Source organism: Mobula birostris, chromosome 3, assembly GCF_030028105.1.
Source record: "Mobula birostris isolate sMobBir1 chromosome 3, sMobBir1.hap1, whole genome shotgun sequence".
Taxonomy (NCBI): Eukaryota; Metazoa; Chordata; class Chondrichthyes; order Myliobatiformes; family Myliobatidae; genus Mobula; species Mobula birostris.
In genome coordinates, this window is record NC_092372.1 from 66,922,671 (window position 1) to 66,948,348 (window position 25,678).

The 25,678-nt window shown below is 39.9% G+C and overlaps 1 protein-coding gene across 6 annotated transcripts in view; it reads left to right on the forward strand.

The window, feature by feature from the left end:
- atp8a1 (ATPase phospholipid transporting 8A1) overlaps nt 1-25,678 on the forward strand; it is a 363,676-nt gene that overhangs the window by 224,608 nt on the left and 113,390 nt on the right. For all 6 annotated transcript variants that reach the window (XM_072252785.1, XM_072252787.1, XM_072252786.1 and 3 more), the window contains 3 exons: nt 11,156-11,328; nt 12,749-12,932; nt 17,777-17,887. In XM_072252785.1, the coding sequence (XP_072108886.1) occupies nt 11,156-11,328; nt 12,749-12,932; nt 17,777-17,887 (468 nt within the window). The remainder of the gene's footprint in view (nt 1-11,155; nt 11,329-12,748; nt 12,933-17,776; nt 17,888-25,678) is intronic.

Genomic DNA, 25,678 nt, shown 5'->3' on the forward strand with positions numbered 1-25,678 from the left:
GTACTTTTCTGCAGTTTTCTGCATAAAAGCTCTGATATATTTTTTCACCGGTTTCACTGTACTCTTTTAAAATATTTAATCGCAGTATTATCATGCCAGCCCTTGCAACCAAACCCTCAATCTTCCTTGTGAGTTACCTAAATTTCCCCCCCTCCCTTACCCACTGTCTCACAAAGCCAGTTATTAATTACTCCAAGGATTATCAATATTAATAGAACTGTGCAAACGTAGATAAGTCCCTGTAGGTCCATGAGATTTTTCATCCCACGTAATACAACAATGGAACTAGTGATGTGCAACAAGCCCTGCGGGAGGTTTACATTACATCCAGTGCTTCCATTGTATTTCAGATCAGCTTTGTCTGATGAAGGGCACAGCCTTTAACATGCAAACATTCAGCTGAGACACTAAATGCACATGAACTTTTATGTTATTCTCTACAGAATAAGAGTATGTTTCCCTGGTATTGCATGTCCCAAGTAGTGCTTTCCTGCAGATGGTGATGAGATGCCTTGTTGCATTCATTCCCATTCCTTTGGGTGTCTCCAAAGCACAAGTTACTCTGTGGCTGAAAGGGTAAGATGACAAAATATTTTCCTGACAGCATCATGGGAACACTTCATGCACACACAATGCAGCTGTTCCTTGCCGTCTTCTCAAGGGTAACTGGAAATAAGCAATAAGTGTTTGCTTTACCAGAAAACCACCTATCCTGGGAATTTTTATTTTAGAATCAGGAATGGAAAATCAAGGAAGTCTCTGAAAACAAGAGTCTTAGATAGGATTTTAAGCCCTGATGGTGCGTAACTCTAGTTAAAAATGATATGTAAAAAAAGGGAAAAGATTAGGTTTTCTGGAAAGTGACTGGTTGAGTAGGAAGCGATGATTTCTCAGATTGTTAGTAGTTTGTTATAAAATGATCTTTAGTGTCTTTCACTGAAGCCTGATGCATATTGTTCTATTTAGTTCTGATTGACACAGGGCAAGTCCTGGGTTCTTTACACTGCTTGCAAGCAACAATAAATTGTTGGAAGCAAAAGAAAACTGTACGTGCTGAAAAGATGAAGTAAAAAAAAGTCCTGGAAATACTTGGGTCAGGCAGCACTTGTGAGGGGAAAGAGAGAGAGCTAATGTTTCAATTCAGAGTCACAGAAGAGAGAAAAATGAATAACAAGCAAAGAGTGGAAATAAACAGATTTTTGTCAGGTTAAGACAATTTGGGGCATAGACAGTGAATAGTCACAGTCTGTTTTTTCCAGGGTAAAGAGCCTAAAACTAGAAAACACAGATTTAAGGTGAGAGGGGAATAAATAAGGGAGACCTGGGCATTAACTTTTTCGCACAGCAGTTGGTTAGTTTGCAGAGCAAGCTGACAGAAGCGGATCCAATTGCATCAAAAGACATTTGGACGGGTACATGGACATCTGTACCAAGGGATAGGAAAGGTTTAAAGGGACATGGATCAAATGCAGGCAAACAGGACTAGCTCAGGAAGGCAATTTGATTGCATGCATGAGTTGGGCCAAAGAGCCTATTCCCATGCTGTGACCAGAAGTCGGGTACCTCAAGGATGTGGGGTCGGGCTGCAGATGTTCACAATCTATATGAAAAATATGACTGAGGGGGCCAAATACCACAGAGACAGAAACCGAGGGGTTTGAGACCTATAGGAAGATTGGTGAGATGAAATGTAGTAAAGATGTCAGAGTGCTTGTAGTAGATATTGATTGCTGCCCGTTCTTGAGATGGGGATAGAGTGTCAAAAGATTGGCTGTGAACTATGTGAATGCAGGCAACCACACATATAAAATGCTGGGAGAGCTCTGTGGAAGAGTAGTCGATGTTTTTGGCCATCATCCTTCGGCAGGACTGGAGAAAAAAAGCTTTTTTTCTCCAGTTCTTCTGAAGAGTGTCAGCCCAAAATGTCGACTGTACTCTTTTCCATAGATGCTGCCTGGCCTGCTGAGCTCTCCCAGCATATTGTATGTCTGTGTTGCTTGGATTTCCAGCATCTGCAGATTTTCCCTTGTTTGTTTATGAATGCAAGAGCAGGGTGCAAATTGCCAGCAAATATAATAAAAAATGTACTGTATTGAAGCAGAAATTAGGCCATTTGGCCCATCTTGTCTACTCCACCATTCGATCATGGCTGATTTATTTTGCATCTCAACCTAATTCTCCTGCCTCTTCCTGTAACCTTTCATGTCCTTACTAATAAAGAATTTATTAACCTGCTTTGAATATGTCCAATCACTTGGCCTCCATGGCTATCTGTAGCAATAAGTTCCATAAATTCACCACTCTTCAGCACCTTCCTCCTCAGCTCTGTTCTGAAGGGGCATCCTTCTATTCTAAGGCTGTGCCTTCTGGTCCTAAACTCTCCCACTATTGGAAGCATATTCTCTGTATCCACTCTGGATAGGCCTTTCAATGTTCCGTATGCTTCAATGAATTCCAACCCCCCCCCCCCCCCCCATTCTGCTAAGTTCCAGTGAGTACAGGCCCAGAGCCATCAAATACTACTTGTATGTTAACCCTTTCATTCCAGGATCAATCTCATAAACTTCCTCTGGATTCTCTCCAATGCCAGCACTGTGGATAAGGGGCTCAAAGCTGTTCCCAATACTCCAAATACGGTGTGACCAGTGCTTTATAAAGCCTCAGCATTACATATTCTAGCCCTCTTAAAATGAAAGCAACACACATCAAAGATGCTGGTGAACGCAGCAGGCCAGGCAGCATCTCTAGGAAGAGGTACAGTTGACGTTTCAGGCTGAGACCCTTAAATGAAAGCCCACATTGTATTTGCCTTCCATACTACCAACTTAAACTGCAAATTAACCTTTAGGAAATCCTGCATTAGGACTCTGAAATCCCTTTGAACTTCCATTCTGAATTCGCACCCTGATCAGAAAATAGTGTATGCCTTTATTCCTTCTACCAAATTGCATGACCAGACACTTTGTACACTGCATTCCATTTGCCACGTCCTCACTCATTCTTCTAATCTGTCCAAGTCCTTATGCAGACTAACACACACAAGATGCTGGAGGAACTCAGCAGGTCAGGCAGCTTCTATGGAGAGGAATAGAGAGTCACCATTTCGGGCCATTTTATTCCTCTGCATAGACCTGCTGAGTTCCTCTAGCATTTTGTGAGAGTTACTCTGGATTTCAAATACCTGCTGAATCTCTTGTGTTTCTGACCTTCTGCAGACTCACTGCTTCCTCAATACTACCTCCCCCTCCACCTATCTTTGTATTACCTGCAAACTTGGCCATAAAGCTATTGATTCCATCATCTATGTCATTAACATATAACTTGAAAAATAATAGACCACATATCCTCTGCTTGTCGGTGTTTGGTCTGCTACTTGTCACTGGCATCCAAGCCGAGAAGGTCCCCTTTATTCCCACTCCCACTCTCTGCTTCCTGCCAGTCAGCCAACCTTCTGTCCATGCTTGTATCTTCCTTGTAATATCATGGGCTCTTACCTTGTTCAGCAGATTTGTGTCAAAGGCCTTTTGAAAATCCAAGTAGTCTCTCCTTTGTCCATCCTGCCTGTTCTTTCCTCAAAGAATTTCAACAGATTTGATTGGCAAGATTTCCCCTTAAGGACACCATGCTGACTTTGGTCCATTTTATCATGTGTGCCTCCAAATAGCCCAAAACCTCATCTTAAATAATGGACTCTTAATATCTTGCCCACCATTGAAGTCAGGCTAACTGGCCTATAATTTCCTGTCCTTTGACACTGTCCCTCTTAAGAGTGGAGTGACATTTACAATTTTCCAGTCCTCTGGAATCATTCCAGAATCTAGTGATTCTTGAAAGATCATTAATGCCTCTGCAGTCTCCTCAGCCACCTCTTTCTATGTAGGATGGTAGTTCATCTGGTGCGGGTGACTTATCTACCTTCAGACCTTTGTACTTCCAAAGCACCGCCTTAGTAATAAGACTACACTTACAGACGTTCTGTTATTTCTGGCGTGCTAGTGGTGTTTCCCATAGTGAAGACGGACACAAAATCCTCACTGCCATTTCTTTATTCCCCATTACTGCCTCTCCAGCATCATTTGCCAGCGATCTAGTGTTCACTCTTGCCTGTTTTTTTAAAACTTTTTATAAATCGTTTATAATACTGCAAAGACGAGGAAATCTGCAGATGCTGGAAATTCAAGCAACACACATCAAAGTTGCCAGTGAACGCAGCAGGCCAGGCAGCATCTCTAGGAAGCGGTACAGTCGACATTTCGGGCCAAGACCCTTCGTCAGGACGTCCTGATGTATTTTAGAAATATCTCATGACCATTATAACATTGCCCTTTTTACATTACATTTTTATTTCCCATTGTAATTTGTACCCCACATCCTGGCTACTGTTTTGAGGTCTGTATGCAACTCCCATCAGGGTCTTTTTACCTTTACAGTTTGTTAACTCTTCCCACAAGAATCTTACATATTCTGATCCTATGTTACTTTTCTCTAAAGATTTTATTTTATATTTTTTTTTTACCAACAGTGCCACCTAATACCCTCTGCCCACCTGCCTGTCCTTTTGATATGATGTAGATCCTTGGATGTTCTGCTCCCAACTGTAATCTTTCAATCTCAGATCTGAAATTCTCAATGTCATACCTGCCTATTTCCTACTGTGCTAGAAGATAATCTATTTTATTTTGTATACTACCTACAATAAAATTTAACACCTTCTGTCCTGTATTCACTACCCTTCTGTTCAATTTTGTCACCATGTTGCCTGTTAAATTCTTATCCCTTTCTAAACTTTTTGTCTCATTCTTTATTCCCGAGTCTTCAGTGATCTCTCCAGCACTCCCCTTCCCTTTTGCTCTATCCATACTTATTTAAGCTGTTGAATTCACCCCCCATAATGTTTAGTTGAAAGCCCTGTGCATGTCCTAGTTATGCAATTCACCAGGACCCTGATCCTAGCATAGTTTAGGTGGAGCCCGCCCATCGGAACAACCCCTTCCTTACCCAATGTTGGTGTTGATGTCCCCCAAGTTAAACCCACTTCACTCACACCAATCTTTGAGCCCATACTTAGCTCTCTGGTTTTATTAACCTTGTGCCAATTTGCACTTAGCTCAGGTAACAATCGAGAGATCATTACATTTTTGGTTTTGCATTATAATTTAGTCTCTAGCTGCTCATATTCCCTCAGTAGAATCTCTTTCCTAGTTCTTCCTACATCGTTAGTTCCCACATGGACAATGACAACTGGATTATTTCCTTCCCACCCCAAATTCCAGGTCATGTGAGATGTCCCGAACCCATGCACCAGGCAGACAACACAGCATTGAGGACTCTTGATCCTTGCAACAAAGAATTGTGTTTATTCCCTTGACTATCCTACCCAACAACAACTACTTTTCACTTCTCTCCCCCACGCGCCCCCCCCCCCAAGAATGACTCCTTGAACCACATTGCCTTGATTCATTTGTTTATCCTTCCTTCAACCTGTACTCTCATCCTCGCGGGGAGCAACAATCTCTGACTTGGTGAAGTGAGGCTCCTCCAGCACTATCTCTCCGATCCCCTTAACTGCCTCAGTTGCAGCCACACCCTCTTGTCCCTGGCCACAGAGCAGATTTGAAGTAGTTAATCTAATGGGTGGGACTGCCTCCTGAGACATTGTCCAAGTGACTTTCCCTCTCCCTGATGCATATTGCAGCGTTTGAAACTCAGCTTCCAGGTCATCAACTGTGAGCCTGAGTTCCTTGAGCAACCAACACTTGCTGCAGTTATGGCCACCAGGAACCACACTGGTCTCCACCAGCTCCTACATCATGCAGCTACAATGCATTACCTGGTCCTGCATCCTTACTTTATTAATCAGTTGTAATCTGGTATCATTTTAGTTAACTGCTTGGTTTCAAAAAAAAACCCTTACCTGTTCCTACCTGCTACTCACCTGTGCCTCCTGGCTGAAGCCTCTCAAGATAAGGCCCCAGACTTCAGACTCCTGACTCCCACACTGGTCCACCTCTTCTCGCTTTATGCCAAAAGAGGTGAGAGAACAGGAACTGGGTATAACTGGGGGTGTTCAAGATATTCCAGAAAGAGGAGTGCATGCCTTGTGTTTTAATTCTTTTTTTCGTTCTTATGTTATATTAAAATATAAATTAGAATCATTTTGCTTTCTCCTTGTTTACTAAACAAGAACAGCCAGCTTTCCATTTAGAGGACAAAGGCATTAAGCTGCAAGTAGAATATATTCTCTTGTGTGTACATAATTTATTTCAAAGGAAAGACTCACTGAGAAATTCTCCTTATGAATTCAATGCAGGCTACTTTTTCCCCTGTTTCTCCACGGAGCAGAATGAATGTTGTGCAAAAAGACCTGTGGTGGCTCTCGGGGGCAAGGCTATTCAAGTTGTCACAGTGAACGTATCTGCTTCAAATATGTATCCAGCATTTGCTGTTGTATTGTTTTGCTGATTACTATTGAATCTGCTTTATGCCTTCAAGTAGTACATTCCCATTACAGTTATCTGTGCATTAAGAACCCTTACGTTGCCTCTGGTTCTTTTGCCAATTATGATAAATCATGTCCTCTGCTTAATAAATCCCCTGCAAATGGAAGCATTTTCTCCCTATTTAGTCAAAACCTTGTCAACAACTTAATCAAATCTCCCTTTGACTCCTCAGGCTACAAGGAGGTCGATGTCTTTCTTTGCATGCATGATCAATGTGTTAAACACAAGCAGTGTTCACCTAGGCACACTGTTCTTCAATTCATAATGACGAAGATTCTATATGCTGGCTTTCAATTGCATTTATTTGGAGATATAGCCTCACTTTACTTTTCCATTCTTCATTGTTTTCCTTGAGTTATTCCAAGGCCTGCAGATCTTACTTAACATATAGAATATTTCATCAGTAGTCATCAGATCAAGCTGTATCTGAGGAAAGAGAAACATTTCTAGTCAATAATCTAGGATTTGTTTTGGTCAAGTGAAAGTCCTGTCTGAAATATTAACTCTGTCTCTCCAACATTTTCTGGTTCCTTTCAAATCCACAATTTGCAGATTTTGAATTTCCCACTTACAATATTTACTCTGCAAAACTTAAGCTAATTCCCACTTCTGGGAGTCTTGTGTTTAACTTGGAAAGAGTATGTTAATATTTCTTCTTGTTGAAGTGTAATTTATTCTTAAATACTCTACATTGAGGATTTGTGCTCTAGTTCTTTTGCAGATTATCATAAATCTTTTCCTCTGTTAACTGACCCCACTATCAGTGGGAGCAATGCTTCAACAGATATGTAAAAAGTAAAAGATTACTGAACTCTAGACGGAAAGGGAGAAATCGATGATAGCATAGCAATTAAACAAATGTGTTGGTTTTGCTTGTGCAGAAGGGACATAAGTAACTCTCTGGTATTGTTAGGGAGCCAAGAATCTAATGAAGGTGAGGAAGTAAAAGACATTAGTGTTAATAAGAAAATTATGCTGAAGAAATTAATGCCATCAAAAGCCAATATATCCCCGCAGACTGATAATTTGTATTCCAGGGCACTGAAGAAAGTAGTTGTGGAAATAATGGTTGTATTTTCATTTTCCTGAATTTTTCAGTTGATGAAAAAGCTCTGACATATTTGAACGTTGCAAATTATGTCTGGGAATTTAAGAATGGAGAAAGAGAGAAAAATACAATTTACAGACTGGTTGGATAACATCTGCAGTGGGAAAGTTGCTAGATACTATGGTAAAGGATGTGCTAGGAGGGCACTTGGAAAACATCAGTGGGATAAGACAAAGTCAACTTTGCAAAGTGACACCCAAAAGTTATTGGTAAGCAAATTGGTAGAATCTATAAAGATAGATGCAATAACAGAACCAGTTGCTGGTGGGGTGGAGATTGAAGAAAAATAAAGATTGAGCAGAGTCATCTTGGATTAATTCAGGGAATATTACATTTGACTATCTGTTCCTTGGATGTTTGACTAGTAGAAATGGTTAATACAAGGGTACATAATTTTAAGATGATTGGAGGAAAGTTTGGGGGGAGGTGTCAGAGGTAAGTTCTTTACACAGAGTTGTAAGTGTGGTGTGCCTGCCAGAGGTGGTGGAAATGGCAGTTACATTAACATTGTTTAAGAAGCCCTTAGATAGGCAGATGAGTATTAGAAACATGGAGGATTATGTAGGAGGGTTGGGCTAGCTGCTAGATTGATGTTAGATTTAGTTAAATTGGTTAGTAGTTTAAAAGATCAACACATTATTGTGTGCTGATGGGCTTATACAATGCTGTAGAGTTCTAATGGTCAAAGGGACCTTGGTATCCTTGTACACGTCACTAAAGGCCAGCATGCAGGTGCTGCAAACAATGATATGTTGGCGTTGGAAGAAAGCTTTACTTGATTGTATAGGGCCCTAGCGATTCTGCACCTGGAGTAGCGTGTACACTTTTGTTCTCCTTACCTAAGGAAAAATACACTTGCCATATTAAGAATACAGCAAAGGTTCACTAATCTTGTTCCAGACTGGACTCCAGATGAGGAAAGATTGAGTAAACCAGGACTGTTGGTTTGTTGTTATTTTCAGAGTTCAGAAAGATGACAGGGAATATTATAAATACAGTGATTGTCAGGTTAGATGAGGGGAGATTATGATCTTGACTGAGAATTCTAGGATCATGACCCACAGTTTGAGAATAAAAGTTAGCTATTTGAAATTGAGTGAGAGGGAAATTTCTTCATTCAGATGGTGGAGAATCAGTCTGGCTATGGAAACTTAATCATTGTGTTCACACAGAACAGAGATTGATCAGTCGAGGGAACTTGGAGACGTGGGGATAATGCTAGAAAGTGCCACAGAAGTGGAAGGTCAGCCTTGATCTTCAGGAATGTTAGAGCAGGTCTAAATTTTCATACACTCGGGATGCAGGGGTTTCAGCTGGGATACCAAGATCGAAGCGTAATAGCTGCAGGTTACTGGGCAAGAGGTTTAGTTCAGAGGTGAGAAATATCTTCATTCACAAGATGAACCTGTGGAATTCTCCACTGCGAAGGACCATTTAGACCAAGTCATTCACTATGTTAAGAAGGATATTGATAATTTTTTAAGCACAAAAGGAATCAAATTGTGCTGAGGGTAATTATCAGCCATGATCGTGTTGACTGCTGGAAGAGGGTCAAAGATCCACTTCTCTATGTTGTCTATGCAATCCTTATGATACCTAGTCAAATGAGAGATTCTAATAACTTAAAATCTTGAAAGAGGTCCAGAGACAAACATGATTGTGTTTTTCTTGATGTAAAATGTTCTCCTTTGAAGATGTAGTTAAATGGGAGATTTGGCTTTGATAATGTAAGCTGTCAGGCATGACCATGCTTTATAATCTATTTTGCAATCATAGCAATTAGATTTATTGAGCAAAGTTCACCTAACAAAGTTAGTTCACCTTAGCATTCAAAATCGCTGATTTGGAGTACTAACTAAAAAGCTGCAGACTTAAGGGAAAGAAGAATTTTATGTAAGTTGGAAGTTCAAAATAAGTTTATTATTGAAGTACATGTATGTCATCATATACAACCCTGAGATTAATTTTCTTGCGGGCATACTCAATAAATCCAGTAACCATAATAAAATCAATGAAAGACTGCACCAACAGGGCAGACAACCAGTGTGAAAAAGACAACAAACTGGTTTCAATAGGTACATTTAATGTCAGAGAAATGTATACAATATACATCCTGAAATACTTTTTCTTCGCAAACGTACATGAAAACAGAGGAAAAAACCTTGAAAAGGGAAAAAAAGAGATGTTAAAGAGAGAAATAAGAGCTGTTTCCGAAGATGCAAGTAAAAGAGTCGCTGTAAGATGCCGTCGTCGTCCTAAGCTCTGCCCATTCATGTGTTAGTTGTTTTTTGAATGCAACCTTTTGTCATCCTCTGATTTTTTGAAAGAATATTGATTTGTCTCAGCATGAGTGCCCAGTAAGCAGATATAAGAAGTATCACTCTATGTATAAAAAGCTGTCAAATACTGCCAGGTGGAAGTTGAATGGGGAAATACACAGCCTTTAAAGAAGTAGCTGTTCTGGTAAGATCTGGGTCAATCCCCATATGTCAATTGGGAAGCCGGTATCCCTGGATGACAGAGTAGGATTAAGTGGAGTAGATCAGGGGATATAACGGATATGTCATCTTGATTATGCGAAGGATCAGTGGAAATACAGTGGAGGAATCAGAAAAGACGTGAGAAGGCATAGTTGGTGCAGAAACCGATTGTATCTAAATAGCAACACACACAAAATGCTGGTGCAATGCAGCAGCCCAGGCAGCATCGTCCTGATGAAGGGTCCCGGCCCGAAATGTTGACTGTACTTCTTCCTATAGATGCTGCCTGGCCTGTTGCATTCCACCAGCATTTTGTGTGTGTTGCAGATTTTCTCGTGTTTGTGTATCTAAATAGAACATTTTTGAAGTCCTAGTCCTAATTAGGGATCTAAACAAAGATCCATCATTAGATTGGAGCTATTATCAAAACGGTTACTGTAAACTGGATGAAATGAAAAATGAGGTTTGACCAGCAATAATTAGTCATCATGTCAGAACTCAATGGGGGAAGTAAGGATTGAAGTTGTGAAGATGCTGAATGCAGCCATAATGCCATGCTTGACTAGTGGGATGGATGGTGTGCTTGTTTGCAGGAGAGGATGACAAAAGGTGGCATTCATAGGCTGGAATAAATGCCTATTGTAGCATTTTTATACCGCTAACTTATCTATCGCAGAAGTGAGCTGCATCTATTCTATAATGAGTTCCATATTTTCTGACTTAGCTTAAGGGCAAGAAGAGATAAGAAGTTTGTGGTTTCATTGTCCCAGATTGTGTGCTATAGCTTTCAATGCAGACTCAATCTCTGCTACTTGGATTATGGAATTGTAGAGTGATGTATTGTTCTAATCACAGCAGGAGAAAAATTTCATAAGTATGTACACTTACTGTATCAGCTTTTTACTATTCTTGCTTGTTGTTTCATGTTGGAAGAACTGAAATTTGTAATCCATTTAATCAAAGAACATTTTTGAATTTTGACTTTTAAGGTTCCCATGTTTTTTAATAAAATTATAAACACTTTGCTTTTATACGAATCAGTTTATAGTGAAACAATTAATTTACAGACAACAAGAGAAACACTGAGCCACCACTGCAGTACTCTGGGTGATGCATTGCGCAGGGACAATGACTTTGCATTGATCATTGATGGAAAAACTCTCAAATATGCCCTGACATTTGGAGTGCGACAATCCTTTTTGGATCTAGCACTGTCTTGCAAAGCTGTCATCTGCTGCCGGTAAGCTTGAATTTGAGTGTTTTAATTTGGATATTATTTTGATTTTTAAACGCAGTAAAACAGCGTGCAGTTACTACAAATGGATTACTGCTCTTGGTTTGTCAAGAAACTGAGTAAAAGTGGGTCTTGTGAACAAAACAGTCTCTCTCACATTTCGAAGTGATGGTTTATAGTAATGGAAAATAATTTCAAACAAGTAGAGGGTACAATATATATAACATTGTGATTGTATTTTTACAAACCAAATGTGGATTATGAGGTCTGCAGAATAACATCAAGTGGCAGAAGCTTTACTCTAATATGTTTATTCTTTGTAAAAATTAATTTGATTTCTAAGGGCAGATTTTCTAATCATGTATTCATACAAAACTTTGCTTAGTTTAGGCTGAACTCACAGTTGGGAAAACTTCTTGTTCATGGACTTTTCCTCTATGACACTTTTGGACTTTGTTCATTCTGCACACATTTGTTAGGTGGACCTATTGCTATTTGACAAAACATATTTAAATATTTTCCAGTTTTATGGAACCCAGACTCTTAAAGTGAGCCAAAATTCTGCCTATAAAAAGCATTGTCTTCAGTATAGCCACTTTGTTTCGCCATTAACAGTATTAAAACATTGAGATCACAAAAATGTCAAACAGTGATTTTTTTTTCATCCTATTGTCTGCTGTCACTTCCAGCAGTTAATTTGGAAGCAATGTTACATGTTTCACTGAAGCAATCTGCCCATATTTGACAAATCAAACAAGCTTATAGCAAGGATAATTTCTCAAAGCATCTAAGTTTAAGTAATTTGCCCTCATTGGAGAAAGTATTTATGGAATATGTATCCATGATCAAGGAACAAATGTAAAGAAATTTCAAACTGGATTACAGCTTTGTGATTTGTAATGTAAATTTATAAGCATGCTATATCATTCTTGTGTAGAATAGCTACTGTTAACAAGCTTGTTCTGTTTATTTACACTGTCCATGCCAGCATTTGGTGATAATCTGCTTGAATCCTCTTCCTGATAGCAAAAGCTGAATGTAGTCTGTTAACATGGGGGATGTTTGGACTTCCAGTCCATGAACTCCCACCCTTTTCCACCACCACCTCTTCCACCCTCTGCTTCATCATACTTACTCTGCAAAGAACGGTTTGCTTAGTAAATCTTATTATTGTCCCAAAGGTTAAAAAGGCAAAATGTAACACAATGCACAAAGCTGTTTAACGGATATTGCCTTTTCTTAATCTTGCCTGTGACTTTCTGTACATCTTGAAGAAATTGGAGGGATTTTTTTTTAGGTGGTGGAGAATGAGTTTATCTGAAGGTGGCAGGTAAGGATTGAGTTTTTTTTTCAAGTACGTAGGTGTAAATAAAATGTAGGTCTATTCAACTGCAAGATCTCATTTCTCTTGTTATATTTTATTTAGAGTTTCACCTCTACAGAAGTCAGAAATAGTTGAGATGGTGAAGAAACAGGTGAAAGTTATAACATTAGCGATAGGAGATGGAGCAAATGATGTGGGAATGATCCAAACGGCCCATGTCGGTGTTGGAATAAGTGGAAACGAGGGTTTACAAGCAGCAAACTCTTCTGATTATTCTATTGCTCAGGTAATTGGTGTAATATTCAATGCATAGATTCAATTTGACATGTATCTTCAGGAGCATCACAAATTATTGCTAATTTGCAACAATTATGAATTATCAAACCAATGGTCTCCTGCTATTCTTACATCATGCACATTGGTAGAAAAATATTCTGATAATATTGTCAATCATACAATAGATCACTCTGATGCAGGTCTGTTTTGAAAACTCAAATAGCTTGCAGTAGAGGGGCCTGAACTCATGAATAAATTTATGTATCCCATATTGATAACTGGGAAAGTTAAATTCTGCTAATTAATAAAATGAGGCTAACAAAGGAGTGGTGTCACTTAGTGTGATGGAGAAGCTCTTCGGTTGTTTGGTTCACTATTTCTCTGAGAAGAAAAGTTGTTTTTATCTTTGTCTAGTCTGAGGTACACTCAAGACCTGACCCACGCCAATCTAGTTGACTGTTACCTCTAGCTTGACATTTCGTGGCAAGCCTCTTGGTTCAAGAGCAATTTGAGGTAAACAATAAATGCTGTACTTACCAGAAATACCTGAATACCATCAGTAAATAAATAGCAAATAGAACTCTAAATATTTCTATTTATACTTCCATTTAGCAAAACTTTTCAAAGCAGTTTATCCATTGCCATGAGACCTCAAATACCTTACACTGAATCTACTTGGGTTTTCAAAATCTCTTTAAAACTGCAAGAAAAATTATCATCAAATTTGTTCTCTTTTATAAAGATCATCCATCCTCGGTTGTTCTTCTTCGTAGTTCCCATCAAAGCAGAAGAAAAAGGGCAAACACGAGGGAATCTGCAGATGCTGGAATTTCAAGCAACACACATCAAAGTTGCTGGTGAACGCAGCAGGCAAGGCAGCATCTCTAGGAAGAGGTACAGTCGACGTTTCAGGCCGAGACCCTTTGTCAGGACCAACTGAAAGAAGAGCTAGTAAGGGATTTGAGAGGGGGAGGGGAAGATCCAAAATAATAGAAGAAAAGAGGAGGGGGAGGGATGGAGCCAAGAGCTGGAAAGTTGATTCACAGAAGGGATAGGAGAGGATCATGGGACGGGAGGCCTAGGGAGAAAGAAGAAGGGACCAGTTTATTCCTAAATACAAGGGTCCTGATGAAGGGTCTTGGCCCAAAATGTCAACTATTTACTCTTTTCCATAGATGCTGCCTGACCTTCTGAGTTCCTCCAACATTTTGTGTGTTGCCCAGTTTATTCCTGTTGCATTTGCTCACTTCTGGGTTTTCCAGTACAATATTTCAGCACTGCCCAATTATCATTACCTACAGCCATAGGGATTCTAACACACTCTCTCACTCTTGCACTGCAATTGGGAATGCTTACAGTTCTGTGTCTAGACTGTATTTCGGGAAATCTCATCACTGTGTGTCCTCCTACTTGTATACAGGTAGAGGCTAAGCAACTAAGGCTCCAGAACTAAGAACAATGAAAAATGATGGTTGCAAGAAGTTGAGGAGCAGCTGCAGGTTGCTTAGAGTTAATGTAATGGACAGTGTTCAAGGACTTGTCAGAGAATATACCACAGTTGTCACGGACTTTATAAAATCAGTCGTAGACAAAATCACTCAGTCTTTCCTAACCAAAAACACTGGATGAACCATGAGATCTGTAGTTTGCTGAGGACCAGACCAATGGCGTTCAGGTCTGGCGACAAAGTTAAATGTAAGAGGTTCAGGTACGATCTGTGGAAAGCCGTCACACATGCAAAGTGGCAATCCAGACCAAACTTGAATCACTGACGGATGCTCAACAGCTGTAACAGGGTTTGAATGCTACCACCTCCTACAAAGTGAAACCAAGCGAAATAGGTTTCCACAAGGCTTCACTCCATGATGAGCACAATGTCTTTTATGCTGCCTTTGACCATCAAAACATGGAGGCACGTTCACAAACTCCCACAGCCCAAAAAGACCCTGTGATTTTAGTGTCTGAGGCCTAGTTCAGGAGGTTGAACCCTCGGAAAGCATTCGGCCCAAATGGGGTAGCTGGCCAAGTAGTGAAGACCTGTACTGATCAACTGGCTGGAGTGTTCACCGATCTTTAACCTCTGACCTCAGCAGTCTGAGCTACCCATGTACTTCAAGCAGGCTTCAATTATACCTATCAGAAGAACATGATAACCTGCCTCAATGACTACTGTCCAGTAGCACTTGCGTCCACTGTGATGAAGTGCTTTGAGGGGTTGGCGGTTAAACATATCAACTCATGCCTAAGAAGAAACTTGAATCTACTCCAATTTGCCTCCCTGGGCAACAGCAAATGCCGCTTCACTAGCTCTTCACTCAATCCTGGGACATTTGGACAGTGAAGATGTGTACATCAAGATACTCTTCATTGAGTACACCTTGGCATTCAATACCATCATCCCCTCAAAACTAATAAATAAGCTTCAAGACCTTGGTCTCAATACCTCCTGGTGAAACCGGATCCTCAATTTCCTCACATGCAGACCCCAGACAATTCAGATTGGCAACAACATCTCCTCCACAATCTTCCTCAGCACAAGTGCTCTGCAAGGATGTGTGTTTAGATCTCTGCTGTACTCACTTTATTCTTATGACTGTGAGGCTTCAATGCCATATTTAAATTTGCTGACAATACCATGCCCTTGGCCAAATCAAGGGAGGTGACATATCAGCATCTAGGAGGGAGATTGAAAATCTGGCTGAGTGGCGCCACAACAACGACCTCTCACTCAATGTCAGCAAGACCAAGGAGATGATTGTTGACTTCAGGAGGAGGAAAATGGTGGTCCTTGAGCCCGTCCCCTTTGGGGAACCAGCAGTGAAGAGGGTCAGCAACTTTAAATTTCTTGGTGTTATCATTTCATAGGATCTTCCTGGGCCCAGCGCATAAGTGCCATTACAAAGAGAGCACAGCAGTGCCTCTGCTTTCTTAAAAGTTTGTGAAGATTCACCATGTCATCTTAACACTTTGACAAACTTTTATGTTGTGTGGTGGAGAGTATACTGCATCATGGCCTGGTATGGAAACGCCAATACTGCCACCAGGAAGAAGGTTCAGAAGCCTCAGGACCTGCATCGCCAGGTTCAGGAACATTTATTACTCCCAAACCATCAGGTTCTTGAGCCAAAGTGCACGACTTCACTCGCCCCATCATGGAACTGTTCCCATAATCTACGGACTCAATTTCAAGGACTCTTCATCTCACGTTCTCCATACTTATTGCTTTTTTTTGTGTTTGCACAGTTTGTTTTTTGTACATTGGTTGTCGTCTGCCCTGTTGGGTGTGGTCTTTCATTGATTCTATTGTGTTTTTTGTACATACTGTGATTGCCCACAAGAAAACGAGGAGGAGAAGATGGCGGTGCGACAGCAGCACGCGCAGCCTTTCCGGTGATGAATATCTGTTATCTGTCAAGTAGGGGACCATGCTCAATTCTGATTTGATGGAGATGGATGTGAGAGTATGGAAGAACATTTGGAAAACTTCTGAAATGCCTGCTTCGCTGCCGCTGCTACTGTGAGGTAACCAGAATCTCTGGAGCAGAAGGCCCCGAAATACTCGGCTTTGCGTGTTTCAGCGGCCAGGGCTAGGTCAAAGGTACTCGGCAGAGGATGGCGCTGGGGAGGGGCTGGTCAGAGGCTCGAAGTTTTCTGACGGACAGACTCAGTGTTGGCTGTGGTTGGCTGCTTCCAAGGCATCAGCAGGTTGATGGTGCCTGGAGGTTTATGGCAGGGAGTTTCTCCCTTTTGCCACCACTATTGGGGACTCGGGAATCGATCGACTCGGGGACTTTGAGACTTTTTTTTACCGTGCCCATGGTTTGCTCTTCATCAAGTTATGGTGTTGCTTTGCACTGTTGTAACTATATGTTATAATTATGTGGTTCTGTCAGTGTTAGTCTTTGGTTTGTCCTGTTTTCTGTGATATCACTCTGGAGAAACATTGCATTATTTCTTAATGCATATATGCATTTCTAAATGACAATAAAAGAGGACTGGGTGTTCTTATAATCTAATTTAATCTAAAATGAATCTCAGGGATGTATATGATGACACATATGTACTTTAATAATAAATTTACTTTGAACTTTGAAGTAATTATTCTCTCATCCATGTTTGGGCCTGGTTCCCTTTAGTGACCTACTGATCTTTTCGTCTTGTAACTATCCCACTGTGTTGTCTCTGATTAGAAATCTACCCCGACAGGCCAACAATTGCAATTACTATGTAATATACAGATTGAAGGAGCAGAGTTAGGCCTGATAGAAATGAGCCAAAATGTTCCTGCTAATTCTCAATTCCAGTGCAGGCTCTTGCTTCCAGTCTAGCAGGTAAGGGGTAGTGTGAGAATATATAACATCAACAAGAAGAGAAGAGATTTAAATTGATAGAGATGCCTCTTAAGTGTAGCAGGCTGGAGAGTGGAGAAACATCATATGTGAGTGAACTGACTCAAGTAAATGTGATGGTTAGATCTTTACAACAATTTGACAGTTTTACAGACACTGTTACCAATACCAATCTGAATTCCCAGATTTTTTTAAAGTTAGATTCAAACTTTCAAACTCTCAAGCCACCACGATCCAGTTTGAATTCTCATTTTGTAATCCAGAGGCACACATGCAAACACAGGCACAAACACACGTACTGTAGAATAACAGAACCAGCTCTGTTTTTGCACATGTGGGTTTTTGCATTACTTTGTTGGATTTTTATAGCAAAAATACCTACGGTGCCAATACTTTGTAGATTATAAGATGTTGAAATGAAAAATCAAGACCAAATCTTTAACTTGATAGTTTAACAATTTTTTAAAAAATTACTCAGTTATATATAACCTTTTTTTGTTTCTAGTTCAAGTATCTGAAGAACTTGCTGCTGGTTCATGGAGCTTGGAACTATAATCGTGTAGCAAAATGTATCCTGTATTGTTTTTACAAAAACATAGTCCTGTATATTATTGAGGTAAGCTATTGGATTGTCTGTCTGATACCCATTTTTAATTGCCAGTTGTTTTAATCTCTTCCCCTACTCTTTGAAACTCTAATCAGGAAAATTCTTTCATTGATGCCAAGAACTCCTGAACAGCCGTTCTGGTTGCTATTATGCTTTTAAACATGCTGATCTTCCACTTGTAATCAGTCAAAAATCATTATATCATAAAGAGTACTTACCTACTACATAATAAAGCTACTTTTGTTGCTGACTAGAGCTTCTCAGGCTTTTAATCTCACAAGCTATTCCTTCTGTTGAGCAATGTGTCCTGCATCATCCGATGACCATTTTTATTGCCTCAGCAGGAAGCATCTGGACACTGTTAAATTCTGGCTTTTATTTTCACCATGTCTGACTTGCAAATACATGTAGGTATGATTTTTTTTTTCAGACTGTTCGTAACATATCAAATTTGGGAGCGTAGTGGTGCAGCTTGTTGAAACCTGTCCTGAGTGTGTAGGTTGCTGAAAGGGCTGTTTCTGTGCTGTATCTCTGATTCTTCTATGGTGCCTTGCACATCCTCAGAATAATTTGCAGCTGTTTTGGTGCATTTGACGTGTGTAAGAATGGTAGCACTCACATCAGACAGCTTCTGCAGAGAGCAATAAAGTAACTATTTGGCTCAATGACTCTTCAGCAGAGGTCTCGTGCAGGTTGTATTCAGGACAGAATGGTCAGACTAGGGGTTGACTAATATGAGTGAGCAGAGAAGAAGCCAGCGATGGTTGTTGTCATGCTGGGCTTGTCATGAGAATGGGAAAAAGCCTGAAGGAAAGGTGCAGATGACTTCTGAAGTTAAGAGCATGGATGACTGTAAGGGAAGGAATTGGATAGCTGATACAGTAGCTGGAAAGGAAACAGAAAAGGTAGCATGGTGGTGAAGACGACAAAAAAGAGCTCGGTCATTTGCATTTGAACTTCAGTGAGGTGAAAACATAAAACTGAAGTGTGAATGCATAGGTTTGAAGCTGAAGAATGTGTGCTAAACAGCATGAAAAGAAAGGGCATGGCAAGAGGGTGTCAGAGCAAAGTGAAAAAGGAGCATTAGTATCTGAGAGTTTGTGATCCTTAAAGAAGTTTGCGATCCTCAAAGCTATAAAGATAGAAATGCTTTCCTGTTAAAGCACCAGACTGGGTGTACAATGACATGGACACCATTCGGGATATGGTGAAGTTAATTGTTTGCATTAAGCGTGGATGATGTGAGGAAAACTGAATATCCAGGGATTATCTGGTTGTGAACGGATTCAAATCAGAGTGAAATGCAATCGCAATACAAATGGGAGAAACAATAGCTAGAGACAGCCACTACAGAAATCAATTTGCTGAAGACTTCTCATCAAAGATGAGAAGAGAAATGGAAAACAACAAAGTTAAAATAGGAAAGAGTCAAATTGTAATCTTGTTGAAGAAGAATTTAACTTGTTCATTGTGTGAAATGGCAGTGAATCAAACAATATTACTACAGATCCTGATATTTCAAAATAAAAGAAAAACTTTGTTGTAAATACTCATAGCAACATCAGTGGAGAAACAACAAAGTTAAAATTAACTCTTGGAGCATAGGTTTTGCAAAGAAAAGTGGCAGCAGTGTACACATACAATCCTACAAACTGCATTCTGCAAACAGGTTTTATTGTGGAGATGTTTTGATTGGAAAATAAAAAGTGACCAGGGCATTTAGAACTTTCTTCCTCACATTATTACTTTAGGACTTTTTACTGTATGTCCACTAGAGAAGACAGGCAGGACCTTGGTATTGCATTTCACTCAACGGGCGGAAAATCCAACAGTGCAGCACTCCCTCAATAATACACTGAAGTACCAGCCTACATTATGTCATGTCTCTAGAGTGGGACATGAAACCGGTGCATTCTTAGTGAGACAGGGCTACCATCACTCAACCAGAATTGACACTTATGATGTTATTAATAGTGTACTCTGTGTAGTAATTACTATGAAAAATATTAGACTGAAATTTGTGACAGTAAATTATGCATAGGCAGTAATAAAGTAGTTTTCTATACAAAGTATCTGGGCAGGCAAATAATTCTTCATTCATTATTCTTTCCAAACTATATCTATTATTACAAGTTTAAGTCCCTTATTGATCTTATTTTTGTAATCTGCAGGATCGTTGTGTTCCCAACAAATCTACAATGAATCTTTTATAGATAAATTCATATAGAAAATAGAATTTATATAGATAAATTCTGTGCTGAAGTAGCATTAAACAATTAACAATTAGAAAACATCACAGAGGATATAAAATCCGGATTTATGGTAGTTAGTTGTTTCAGCTGAAAGTCATGGAACACTACAGTACAGAAACAGGCCCTTCGGCCCATCGAGTCCATGCCAAACCATTAATCTGTCTAGTCCCAATGAACCAAAGCCCTCCATAGCACTCCCGTCTCTTAAAAGTTGTAATCGAACTCGTGTCCACTACATGTGCTGGGGGCTCATTCTGCATTCTCACTGAGTGAAGATGTTCCCCTCGTGTTCACCTTAAACTTTTCACCTTTCACCCTTAACCTGTAACCTTTAGTTCTTATTGATGGTGCTTAGAAATAAGTTTGCTGAAGCAAAAAAGGCTTGCATTTTTGTGGCTCTTTTTACAATTGACGAATTTCTCATTGTGCTTTATTGTTAATTAGGGGCCTCTGAGGAGCAGTTTGGTGTCTGAATTAAATGCTAATTTAAAAAAGAAAGTAAAGGAAAAATTGCTTTGTTATTATAGTGTTATATATAGTACGATGCAAAAATCTTTGGCTCATATACAGTGACATGTAAAAGTTTGGGCACCCCGGTCAAAATTTCTGTTACTGTGAATAATTAAGTGAGTAGAAGGTGGACTGATCTCCAAAAGTCATAAAGTTAAAGATGAAACATTCTTTTCAACATTTTAAGCAAGATTAGTGTATTATTTTTGTTTTGTATAATTTTAGAGTGAACAGAGGAAAGGAACACCTTGCAAAAGTTTGGGCACCCCAAGGGATTTGAGCTCTCACAGCTTGTTAGGGCTATGACTTGTTCACAGTCATTGTTAGGAAAGGCCAGGTGATGCAAATTTCAAAGCTTCATAAATTCCCTGACTCCTCAAACCTTGTCCCGACAATCAGCAGCCATGGGCTCCTCTAAGCAGCTACCTAGCACTCTGAAAATTAAAATAAATGATACCCACAAAGCAGGAGAAGGCTATAAGAAGATAGCAAAGCACTTTCAGGTAGCCGTTTCCTCAGTTCGTAATGTAATTAAGAAATGGCAGTTAACAGAAGCGGTGGAGGTCAAGTTGAGGTCTGGAAGACCAAGAAGACTTTCCAAGAGAACTGCTCATAGGATTGCTAGAAAGGCAAATCAAAATCCCCATTTGACTGCAAAAGACCTTCAGGAAGATTTAGCAGATGCTGGACTGGTGGTGCACTGTTCTACTGTGCAGCGACACCTGCACAAATATGACCTTCATGGAAGAGTCATCAGAAGAAAATCTTTCCTGCGACCCCACCACAAAATTCTGTGTCAAAAGTTTGCAAAGGAACATTTAAACAAGCCTGATGCATTTTGGAAATAAGTCTTGTGGACTGATAAAGTTAAAATAGAACTTTTTGGCCGCAATGAGCAAAGATATGTTTGGAGAAAAAAGGGTGCAGAATTTCATGAAAAGAACACCTCTCCAACTGTTAAGCACGGGGGTGGATCGATCCTGCTTTGGGCTTTTGTTGCAGCCAGTGGCACGGGGAACATTTACTGGTAGAGGGAAAAATGATTTCAATTAATTACCAGCAAATTCTGGAAGCAAACATCACACTATCTGTAAAAAAAAGAGCTGAAGATGAAAAGAGGATGGCTTCTACAACAGGATAATGATCCTAAACACACCTCAAAATCCACAATGGACTACCTCAAGAGACGCAAGCTGAAGGTTTTGCCATGGCCCTCACAGTCCCCCATCATCGAAAATCTGTGCATTGACCTCAAAAGAGCAGTGCATGCAAGACGGCCCAAGAATCTCACAGAACTAGAAGCCTTTTGCAAGGAATAATGGACAAAAATCCCCCAAACAAGAATTGAAAGACTCTTAGCTGGCTACAGGAAGTGTTTACAAGCTGTGATACTTGCCAAAGGGGTGTTACTAAGTACTGACCATGCAGGGTGCCCAAACTTTTGATTCGGGCCCTTTTGCCTTTTTGTTATTTTGCAATTGTAAAAGATGGAACTAAAAAAGTAATCTTGCTTAAAATATTAAAGAAATGTGTCATCTTTAACTTTATGCCTTTTGGAAATCAGGTCATCTTTTACTCAGTTAGCTATTCACAGTAACAGAAATTTTGACCAGGGGTGCCCAAACTTTTACATGCCACTGTATATCTAGCATTCCTAGGACTTTTGCACGGGACTGTATATAGTCTTTACAATTACCAAATAACACTTAACTGAGCTAATATAGAGTTGAATTCTTTTATGTCTGTTTCCCAACCACCTTCCTATTTTAACTAATATACAGTACTGTGGAAAAAGTCTTGGGAACCCTAGCTATGTATATGTGCCTAACACTTTTGCACAATACTGTGTATCAATTTTGAAAGCTGGCATGCAATCAATTTTCATTATTCTGCTTTGAAACTAGTTGAGTAAAGTGATTCAGAAAAAAATGGATATTTTCTCTAAATTTTGTTTCTTTTTGTCTCGAAAACATCTTTGTCTTTATCTTCAGGTTTTCTGATATTTTGTAAAATGATTAATATGGTGCATAGGCAATTTAGTACGGTACTGATTTTGAATATTTAAAACATTCTTCCAAGGCATGAATCTATTCTACAAATCATTCTTAAAATTGAGATGTAAAAGCACAATATGCATTTGTTGAACTACTTGGGTCTGTTGTCGCCACATGTAAAATGTATGTTGCACTCGTGCACACAAACTTAAATTGGATGATAATTGCTAGTATTAAAGTAAGACTGAAAAAAGATCATTAGTACACAGATTATGGGAGTTATGTGCTGAGGTGCTTCCTCTACAATACCAATAGTTATTTTAGTGCTGCCCCAGGCCTCTATTCAAACCTGCTTGCCACCTGGTGTCAGGAAATGCCTTCCCTTTTAGAACAGACAAAGAAGCTTTGAGAGCTGAACTATAGAGGACTCTTCAGTTCTGTGTGCCTACTGTTCTAACTCAACACTAACAGAGAGATGAGTGCATATGAGAAGGAGCTGGATTAAAGAAAAATAATCTATGTGTTGATTGGATCCTGTGATATCACAAACTGTTATCCTTCCCTTGTACACAACTACATGGGTTATAAAATCTTAATTTAAGCCTAGGGATGCATTTGGAGTAGGATATCACTGAGCTGAGCCAATTTAGCTCCAGGTCCTCACTGTATGCATGGTCTGTCCAGACTCTTGATCATTAGGCAGTCAGCTTGTGGTATAGCGATGATGGTTCTTGGCTTTGATTAGCCTAGCCGAAGGTTTGGTGTGAGATCGATAAACTTAACAACAAAAGATGAACAGTATTTTCTAATTTCATTCCATGACTTCATTTGATCAATGATTTATTGCAAATTCGCTGAAGAAAGCATACTTTTTATGCAACATTTAGCATTATTCACAATCTGAGAAGTCCTCATAGTATTTTATCGTATAGTTAGTATTGTAGTATAAGTAATCTGAATTGGATGATTACTTATAAAAAGTATGAAAGGAAAATAGTTGTTTTGCAGAATTCAGATATCATGAGCTACTAAAGCCAGTATATAATTTTGCTTGAGTTTCAATATTCTTTTTTTGAAGTAGTCCTTTTGTGCAAAATATGTTCCAGTGCAAAAAAAATCACGACAATTTACCTTTCACTTTGATCTCTAGATTAGATGTGTTAATTTTTAAACAGAACTTGTACTTGCTGTATAATTATCTTAAAGCTCCTGCCAGGTATATGTCAGTCTGTTAAAGATCAAATGCTGTTGTTAGGAAATTTAACATTGGCAACAATTGGGGTATGTGGGGCTACAGTTTGCAGAGAAGCACTTGTATAGATGCAAGAGCCCTGATATTTTTAGTTCCCTCCTGTAACTCCTAGAAAAGAATATCAAAGTCCCCAGGGAAATAGTTTATAGATAGTTTGGGCTTGAGATTCCATTGATATTCCACTGCTAAAAGCATGAGAACCTTACCCCTCACTAACAGTAGGAAAAATTACTAATGCACCTTGTGGATGGACTGTTCACAACTTTTAGATTATTATATCATGTACCACACATTACTTTATTATGTACGTGAACAATTAAAAGGCTAAAATATCAGTAGCTCATTACCTTGCTGGAAGACTTTTGGTGAGAAGAAGGAAGACGCCAGAATAAACAGGTGGGGAGAGCGAAGGAGACGAGCTGGGAGGTGAGAGGTGAAGCCAGGTAGGTGGCAAAGGTCGAGGGCTGGAGCAGAAGGAATCTGATGGGAGAAGAGAGTGGATCATGGGAGAAAGGGAAGAAGTAGGGGCACTGGGGGAGGGTGATTAGACAGTTGAGAAGAGGTAAAAGGTCAGAGTGGGGAATAGGGGAGGTGGGGAGTTTTTTTTTACTGGGAGGGGAAATCAATATGCCATCAGATTGGAAGCTGCCCAATGGAATATAAGGTGTTGCTCCTCCACCCTAAGGGTGGCCGACATGTCAGAATGGGAATCAGAATTAAAATATCTAGCCACCAGGAAGTTCCGCTTGTAGTGGATGGAGCAGAGGTGCTTGACAAAATGGTTCCTCAGTTTATGATGGGTTTCACCGATATAGACGAAACCTCATTGGGAGCACTGGACACAATAGACGACTCCAGCAGCTTCACAGGTGAAGTGTCGCCTCACCTGGAAAGACTGTTGGGGCCCTGAATGGAGGAGAGGGAGGTGGTGTATGGGCATGTATTACATGCAAGAGTAAGTGTCGGGAGGGAGACTAGTAGGGAGTGATGAATAAACAAGGGAATCGTGGAGGGACCAATCACTGCAGAAAATTTGGGGGGGGGGGGTGCAGTAAAGGTATGTTTAGTGATAGGATCCCTTTAGGGAGACGGCAGAAGTTGTGGAAGAAGATGTGTTGGATGTGAAGGCTGATGGGGTGGTGGGTAAGGACAAGAGGAACACTGTCACGGTTTAGGCAGCAGAAAACAGGATGAGGCCGGATGTTTGGGGGAAGGGAGCAGATGCTGGTGAGGGCAGTATCAATAGTGGAGGGAGGGAAAGCCAGTTCTTTGAAGGAGAAGAACATCTCTGTTGTCCTGGAGCAGAAAGCTGTGTCCTGGGAACAGATGCAGCAGAGGCAAAGGAACTGAGTTTACCTAAACTCTTATTGTTTAGCAGTTGATGGAAAAGCAGTTAGAGAATTGGGTGTTGAGAATCATACGTAAGAACTAAAGAAAGATGGAAAATGGCTGCATAAAATGCTTTTGTAATCCTTCCCAAGGTCATTAATTTGAAATGCAGACCCTTCCTTAACATTTACTCCCCGCAAACGCTGTAAACAAATTCCATCTGGCTCTGTCATTCATGACTTGCAAACTTCATCAGAATAACACATGTCCAGCAGATTGTAAGAAGGAATCTGTTGATAAGCCTCCTGAGCTATGGCTCAATAGTTTTACTTCATGATTTAATATTAAGGATATTTAAATCAAATAGCTAATTGTTACACCAGTTTGTTTACTTTTCTATCTTGAAATACAGGCATTTGTTTTTCAAATCTGTTCACTGGTTCACTCGGACGATAAAATGAGG